General features: G+C 42.5%; 1 protein-coding gene across 1 annotated transcript; it reads left to right on the top strand.

Moving 5' to 3' along the window:
- The first annotated feature begins 7867 nt into the window (after positions 1-7867).
- LOC138366222 (mucin-22-like) lies at positions 7868-8413 on the top strand. The gene has a single exon (XM_069327101.1). The coding sequence runs from the start codon at positions 7868-7870 to the stop codon at positions 8411-8413; it is 546 nt and encodes a 181-aa protein (XP_069183202.1).
- Positions 8414-9162: the final 749 nt, after the last annotated feature.

Below are 9162 nucleotides of genomic sequence, written 5' to 3'. Positions count from 1 at the left end.
TATTCTTTGCAATTCCTTTAGAGATACACCTAAATTGTTCTTATCAATGTCAAAACAATGATAGAATTTTTTTTATCAAGGAATAAAATTTAGATTTTTTTTAATGCTTCTTTTGGTAGAAGTTAAAAGCCGATCTTCATTGCAACTGGCAAGTCATTTACTATCCATGTTTATCCTGTGGCCCACTAGGGAATATTTACACATTTACAGCTTAGTAATTTGAATTCTGGCAACTCAAATCAGCAATTAGAATTAATTCATGTCAGACCTTTTTTTATTCATTTTGACCTTTTAACTCTAATCCATTTGGGTTCTATTCTAATAAGAATTTGGGTTAAAAGTTTATAAGTTAATGAAAAACCTGACAAAATTCACGTTTGAGTTCTTGACTCCTCAATTCGTTAGAAATTTGAGTTACTGTGATTTATGCTGAATGAGAAACCTGAATAAATTTAAACATTCATTTTTGGATGTTCCCGGTAAAAAGTTGGTTAACGTAAATTGGGGACTGGGTCCTCCACATGATTTGGATTACTGAGTATAGAGAGGACATTTTTCATAAACAGTCCCCCCCCCCTCCTTCCATACTCATAAAAAAAATAGGATCGAATTTAATGAAACGCTAGTTTCTGGGTGAGCCCCAGAGCCTCACTGATTAAGATTAAGTGCCATAATATTGTACTTGAGTGTTATCAGTCGCGGAGTTCTTGTATGCCTACTGGGGACCATGAGCCTGAACCTGGTCCTCAGGACAGGTGAAGGGAGCAATGGCACAAGAATACTTTCCACCTAAAGTCTATCATTTCTGCTATCACCAGGGAAGCACACAGAAAGGTAAGCAAATGAAAACAGACTACTGCCTGGTTAAAAAAGGTGACCTACATCCTCAAAATAGCCATAGCGTAAACAAAATAGCCAAAATTCCCCAATAAAGAAAACAACCAAAACTTCATCCAACTAACCCCACCATTCATTAGCTCCACTGAGGGAGGTGGTACGGGTGAGCCAGACTGCCACCAGGCAGTCATTCAAGACTGGATGGTGGCAGCCCGGCTCATCCGTGCAGGATGTCGGTCGCTTTTTTCAACAGGCAGTAGTCTGTTTTGATTTTTCTACCTTTCTGTGTGCTTCCCTGGTATTAGCAGAAATTATAGACTTTAAATGTCAAGTATTTTTGTGCCATTGCTCCAATCAGCCAGCCTGATTTTACTTTTTTTTTTCATAACACAAAATAAGGGGTGCTAAAATACACAAACCCTAGCCAGCCATCTAATCTAGCCAACTTAGGCATAGAAAATGTGGATATTTGTGAGCTGCTGCATGGTACTTTTATTTTGTACATTTGGGATCATAGCATGCAAAATTAGGCAAATTAGTTAAAAACATGGGTTGGTATTATGGCCTACCAGGGACTAGAGCCAGAACATGGCTCCCTTTACAGAAGCACATGGAGCAGGGGATTGTTATGAGCAGCTTTACAGGAAAAACAGAAAGTAAGCTAAGCTATACAGACAACTGCAAGATTCATAGAAAATGAAGCACTGAAATAGCCAATTGACTCCACAAATGATTCACTCAGACCCAAATGATTCACTTGAAACCAACTTTAACCCTTTAGTTCTAAATAGCTGCCAACAGGTGGCAGTACCACAGGAGCTCCAGGCTCCCACACACACACACTTTGCCCCAGTCCTGTCGCTGATGTCTTTATGTGCAGACCTTCCTGAGTTACTGGCCATGGCAAGTCCCACTCCTTTTCTAAATACAATAGGGCCTCGACTTACGATGCTAATCCGTTCCCAGAGACGGATCGTAAGTTGAAATGTCGTAAGTCGAAGCGATTTTTCCCAAAAGAAATAAAGGGAATTGAATTAATCCGTTCCCCACCCTCCAAAATATTAACATACAAATACATTTTATACTGAATACAATGTTTTTTCTAACTACAATACAGTACCTAAGTTTATCTTACCTTTATGGAGGGCTCTTGATGGCGTATGGAAGATGGTGATGAGGAGGGAGGAGGAGAGTTGTTACTGTATGGAGGGGGAGTCCCTTCCATTATCACATCAGGCAGTGATGTTTTCTCTGGGGTACTCTCTCTCCTACGTTTTGCCTGAATACCACTAGGACCTGGTTGTGGTTCAGTGCTTGTTTGTCTCACTACAAATTTGTCAAGAGACATTTGTTTTTCCGAGACATTTTCTTCGTTTTAACATTTGTCTGTAATGATGCATCACTTTAGTACCCATAATGTCCTTTTTCTTAGCCAGTATGGTGGATATCGTTGACTGAGATTTGTTGTACTGCCTAGCCAGTTCAATAATGGTGTGATATATAATAATTACTTTAATGTTCAAAATGCAAAAAATCACCACAAACGCGGAATTTCTTAGAGGCGCGATCGTCACTAAGCGGGCAGCTGTAGTAAACTGAGGCAGGTCGGACCGCGTGACCGGGAACCACACGCTCGGTCGACCCGAACGTGTACCAACAAATATTGGAAGTCGACGACACCATTGGATGTCGAGTCGCATTTTTTGATGAAATTTACATCGTAACTCGAAATTATCGTAAGTAGGGGCAATCATAAGTCGAGGTGCCACTGTACTGTAAGTGCAGGCCATATTTTGGGTTGTCATGTGGGGACCACTTGCTTGCATCTTTCCTAATTTTCAGCATTTGCTTCATGTGTGTATGTGTGTGTGCTTGGAAACCTCACTTGTTGTATGGACTTGGTCTAATCTTTGGTTTAAGTTACATGTGTTTATGGCAGGCCTTCCCTAAGTGCTCATTTTGTGTTTTTCCTCCACTAACAAAACTTTTCTGGTGTGTTTGGAAGGTTTTCCCCCCGAGAGGTCAGGCTACTATGTAGAGACCTTCATCCTGGTTAGTGCACGAGTCTTGGACTCCTTAGCATGGCCCTGTGGTTGGGGGCATTTGGGAGTGTTTTGTTGTGGGGTACTCTAGGATCATGCACTTTGTATGGCATGCTGCTAATTCTAAGCCAAGTTTAGATATTCTTAGCCACATTTATCCTGTAGGCTGTTTGGCGTCAGTTCTTTTCTTGAGTGTCCCTAGGTGTCTTGTTTGGTTATATTCCTTCAGCCCCAGTAACTTCCCAGTGGGTCTGCATGCGACTCATTGTGGCTCAACCCACCCAGCCTGCACTCACTACGTGTGAGGTTGAAGGGTGCTCATCAGCTCTGCTACATGTCACCAGTCGTTCTTTCTTGCCCTGCCATGTTGACCATTTGGTCAGTGAAAGTTTTGACTCTTAGAGGTACTTAAACAAGTTTTTGCAAGAAGTGCCGGACCAACCAAGCTGTAGTGGATATGTGGGCCTGCAGGTTGCTCCAAGCAACAGCCTGTTGGACCAAGTTATCACAAGTCGGGCTGGCTGGGCTCAGTGAGTAGTTGAACTCCCGAACTCATGCCCTCTCTAGGTATGCTCCAGGTATGAACCCCCAAGATTTGTTACACTTATGTTCATTGGCTCTATATTATCAGAGCCTTCCTTGTGACAGGAGGCTTATCAAGCTGCTTCCTTGTTGCAGTTTCATTTTGCTCATGTTCATGGTTCATGTCTTGGTGCTCAAATGGGTGCCCCGAAATTGGCCCGTATATTTTTTATGGATCTGGAGTTGGAGAGGTTAATGAATTCCATCTGCTCTAAGTTTCATTCTCCTACTCCTTTCCCTGTTGATGTGCTTTGCCCAGCATCTGTTCTTTTCCCCCTTTGCTTGGGCTATGAATCATTTGAGGGTTTTGGAATCCAGACAGGGTTTAACTTTGGGTGTAGATCGGCAACCTCCCGGGTTTGCCTTATCCATTTCGATTGGCAAGATAGTTGAACCATCTCTTCCCATCCGACTTTCAGAGGCTACTACTTCACTGGGAGGTTTACCTTACTCCCATCCTGTTCTCTGGGAAAATGCCTTCCTATCTCAGGCATTGGGTGTGGAATAGACCTGTTTTGTGGCTCGCCGCTGGGGAAGAACTAAAAGAGGATTCCTGGGTGCCCTTCAATCTTCACTTTTTTTTTTATTCTGAATGTGGAGAATTTTTCTGTTTCCCTAGAAAAATACAATGAAAATATGAAAACAAATCATAGAACGGAAAAGCAATGTAAAGGATTTTGGTGTACTCATGTCAGAAGACCTTATCTTTAAAGAACACAATAAAGACCTTACCTTTAAAGAACACAATAAAGTAGCCGTCACAACTGCAAGAAAAATGACAGGTTGGATAACAACCTTTCAAACTAGAGATGTTATTCCAATGATGATACTTTTCAAGATGCTAATGTTCTCTAGAGTGGAGTACTGTTGCACAATGACAGCTCCTTTCAAAGCTAGAGAAATTGCTAACCCGGAGGGCGTGCAGAGATCCTTTACTGCTAGAATCCACTCAGTAAAACATCTAAACTACTGGGACTGACTAAAGTGCCTAAATCTGTATTCTCTTTTGCGCAGGTGGGAGAGATACATAATAATTTATACGTGGAAAATAGATTCTGGTCCCAAACCTGCACACTGAAATAACACCCCATGAGACCAGAAGGCATTGCAGGATGTGCAGAATACCCCTGTTGAAAAGCAGAGGTGCAATAAGTACTCTGAGAGAGAACTCTATCAACATCAGAGGCCCGAGACTGTTCTACATGCTTCCACTACACATAAGGAACATGTTGACCAGACCACACACTAGAAGTTGAAGGGACGACGACGTTTCGGTCCGTCCTGGACCATTCTCAAGTCAATCGACTTGAGAATGGTCCAGGACGGACCGAAACGTCGTCATCCCTTCAACTTCTAGTGTGTGGTCTGGTCAACATACTTCAGCCACGTTATTGTGACTCATCGCCTGCACATAAGGAACATAACTGGCCAACTCCCCCCTCATAGTGTTCAAGAGAAAGAACTTGATAAACCCCTCCAAAGGATATCTTATCAACCAGGCTGGGATTCATATGTCAGGTTGCGAGCAGCCGCGTCCAACAGCCTGGTTGACTCAGTCCAGCAACGAGGAGGCCTGGTCGAGGACAGGGCTGCGGGGATGGTGAGCCTCGAAATCATTGCAAGGTGATAGCAAGGTAAAGGGGAAGGACTTCTCTTATCAGCCTCCTTTGCATGCAGCCCATCCTCTCAAATTGTCACATCACAAAAATGATATACTAAACTGCCCAAGCCTAACCTGAGGACACACAAACAGTAAACGGGATGGCCCATCAATTTTGCATGCTGTATGATTATGAAGATCATATTTTGGCCACTGAGGATTTATACATTAAAATGCAATGTACTTTTTGAGAGGACAGGTTGATGTAAGAGGTGGATTACTCTGCTGCTCTCCCTGCCAGCCTTGGGTGCACTTCCATGTGCCATTTAGATGTATGATAACATCTAATTTGTGGAGGTTTTTATCTTCATGCATTTCGCCTTCATCAGCTTGAGCAGACATATTTCAATTCCTCCTGTGGGATCAGGACCTCACTTCCCTTATGAATCCAACCTCTTTCGAGTTTGGTTGGCTTCTGCCTTTTGGATTTGGTATGAGGTCCCCAAACCATCCTGGCTGGCTGACAATCTGCTCTTTTCTTTAATGGCCAGGTATGACTTTTGTTGAACTCATTTGCTTGAGTGGCCAGAAGTGAGTTCTGTCTTTTGGGTGTTTATTGACGGTGTTTCTTTTGCACCACTTGAAATTATATTTGCCTGTGCTCTTTGGAATTAAATTTCTGGAATGTATTAAAAAGGCAAGCTCATGTTAACACATGCATTTTAGAATTGCATTGCATAACACATGCCTTGCAGAATTTTTTTTTTTTTACTTAAGGTCAACATTGCTGAAAATAGATTACTGTACTAAAACGAGAGTTGAACTCGGAATGTATCAGATTCTCAATTTATACCAAGAGACATCAATGGCACTTTCCTACACAGTGGGAGATTATTCTCCTTGCAAATTTGTAACCCTCCCTTTCCACCCAAGAAGCAAATTTAAGATCAACCCAAGCTTCATTTGAGGTAAAGCTCAATGCTTAGGCCATATTGATACAGTACTTTCTCCACAGAGAATTCTCTCAAAAACCATATACACTGATGGTTCCCTACACACCCCATGGGTGCAGCTGGAAGTGCAGTTGTCCTAACAATAAGTGATGATTCATATTTTGATCAGGGCGGCCATATAAACAACTGGGTTTCTTACCTTCAAACCGAACTACTGTATTTGCCATTCTTCTTGCACTCAAATGTATACACGTTTCCAAACATGACAAATTAATTTTAAGTGGTTCTTTATCATCCTTAATTGCACTCAACTTTTTAAGATGAAACTGTAGCATTTTCATGTCTGAAGCAAGAGACAAATTTAATATTATTAATGACACACACAAATCACATTAGCATGATATATATCAATGAGAAAATCCACTAGGGCTATAGGTGGGTGCGAACCTATGATCCTGGCATTGTCAGTCATGTACTCTACCACTAGACCATCGCTGACTTGTAAAAGTCATACAACCGGGTATCATAGGATGTCTGGAGGCCCCCTTCTGAAGCCAGTCCAAGTTTTTACGTATGACCCACAAGCACTCGGGTGGAAGGGCAATGTGGTCCGAGTGGATTTTCTCATCGATATATATCACATTAATGTGATTTGTGTGCATTTCTGAAGGTGGAACACAAGGTGTAGGACCACTTTGCCCTTCCACCCTAGTGCTTGTGGGTCATATATAAAAACTTGGACTGGCTTCAGTAGGGGCCTCCAAACTTCCTATGATTTCCAAGAAATCTGGTTGCATGACTTTTACAAGTCAACGGTGGTCTTTTACAAGTCTAGTGGTAGAGTACGCATCTGGCAATGCCAGGGTCCTAGGTTTGCGGCCACCAATAGTCCTAGTGGATTTTCTCATTAATGATGGAAACAGAATCCATATCATGTGGATTCCATCTCAAGTTGGAGTCTGAATGCATGATAGAACTGATGAATTAACCAAAGAATCTGCCTTGAGAGGATGAGTCCAGAATAACTGAGGATTGACTGTAAACCTGAAAACAATAGTACACCAAGAACTTTTAACAAAACCTTGTAGATATGAAGCAGAGTGAAATCTACATGAGCAGTTCCATCTATCATACTATCATGCACGAAGAACCAGACATCTATGGATCATCAAAAAATCAACAGACTCCTAGGTGTTACTACTACTACTACTACTGCATGTCTTTGACTTGGCTACAAGTGTCTCTGGGAATTTGTATTACCTTCTGATGTACACCTGATCAAATGTAAACTGTGCCAGCAAAATTTTCATCAGATAGTGATGGAGTGCGAAAAGATCCGTGAATTTAGAGACAGCTCTATAACAAATATTCATGAAATGGGTAAATATTTCATTCAAAATGATCTTCTACCAGATTCTTTAGACAAATATCCCCAGTTTGCTAACTTGTGGTCATTCTCAAACCCACTGTTGATATAATAATTCACCAAAACTAACTAGCTTATCAAGCTTATTATTTGCTAAGCTAAAGGAATTTCAGGGTTCAGTTCCTGAGCTCATTATGTGCCTCTATAACCTTTTTCACTACTGATCACAGGAAGGGTATGGCATCCACTGCCACCCATGGGATGGATATGGCATCCACTACTCCCCAAGGGATAAGTATGGCACCCACAGGAAGAGTATGGCATCCACTATCGCCCACAGGAAAGGTATGGCGTCCACTGCCGCCCATAGGATGGATATGGCATCCACTACTGCCCAAGGAATGGGTATGACACCCACAGGAAGAGTATGGCATCCACTGTCGCTCACAGGAAAGGTATGGCGTCTACTACCGCCCACAGTTAGGGTATGACGTCCACTACTACCCATGGGAAGGGTATGGCATCCACTACTGCCAACAAGAAGGGTATGGTATCCACTACTGCCCAAGGGAAGGGTATGGTATCCACTACTGCCCATGGGAAGGGTATGGCATCCACTACTGCTAACAAGAAGGATATGGTATCCACTACTGCCCACGGGAAGGGTGTGGCATCCACTACTGCCCATGGGAAGGGTATGGCATCCACTACTGCCCACAAGAAGGGTATGGTATCCACTACTACCCATGGGAAGGGTATGGCATCCACTACTGCCAACAAGAAGGGTATGGTATCCACTACTGCTCACGGGAAGGGTATGGCATCCACTACTGCCCATGGGAAGGGCATGGCATCCACTACTGCCCACGGGAAGGGTATGGCATCCACTACTGCCCACGGGAAGGGTATGGCATCCACTACTGCCCATGGGAAGGGTATGGCATCCACTACTGCCCACAAGAAGGGTATGGTATCCACTACTGCCCACGGGAAGGGTATGACATCCACAACTGCCCACGGTTATAGAACTTGATAAAATGAAATTTTTATCATTATAAAAACTGTCATGATAAAAAGTTGCCCAAGTGTTCACAGTGCAGACAACAACATTCAAGATGGCCACCGGCAAGAAAGAAAACCAAACAGAACTAGATTTTGAGGGTTTTAATGAAGAAAGCATTGATATAAGCAGTCTACACAACAAATTGGCAAAATTAGATATTATAGTGAACAATCATGTAGAAATAATCAGCAAAGTAAAAGAAAGTAATGAGCACTTGAGTAGCAAGGTTTTAGGTCTTGAGGGGTTAGTGAAAGACTTATGCAAGGACAAGAACCAATTGGAAACAAATTGTAAAGCCATGGAAGAGGGAAATAAACATTTGAAAATAGCTTGGAAGAAGTTAAAGCAAATTTAAGTTAAAGCAATGAGCAGTCTCCGTGGTGTAGTGGTAAGACACTCGCCTGGCGTTCCGCGAGCGCTATGTCATGGGTTCGTATCCTGGCCGGGGAGGATTTACTGGGCGCAATTCCTTAACTGTAGCCTCTGTTTAACGCAACAGTAAAATGTGTACTTGGATGAAAAAACGATTCTTCGCGGCAGGGGATCGTATTCCAGGGACCATAGGATTAAGGACTTGCCCGAAACGCTACGCGTACTAGTGGCTGTACAAGAATGTAACAACTCTTGTATATATCTCAAAAAATTTAAACATAAATGACTACAATAGGTTTGGTAAGGAAATTCAACAGGAAAAACAGCTTTTGTCAGTACAGATGGAG

The sequence above is a fragment of the Procambarus clarkii genome, chromosome 2, assembly GCF_040958095.1.
Source record: "Procambarus clarkii isolate CNS0578487 chromosome 2, FALCON_Pclarkii_2.0, whole genome shotgun sequence".
NCBI classification, from domain to species: domain Eukaryota; kingdom Metazoa; phylum Arthropoda; class Malacostraca; order Decapoda; family Cambaridae; genus Procambarus; species Procambarus clarkii.
This window is presented reverse-complemented; position numbering and strand designations above follow the sequence as displayed.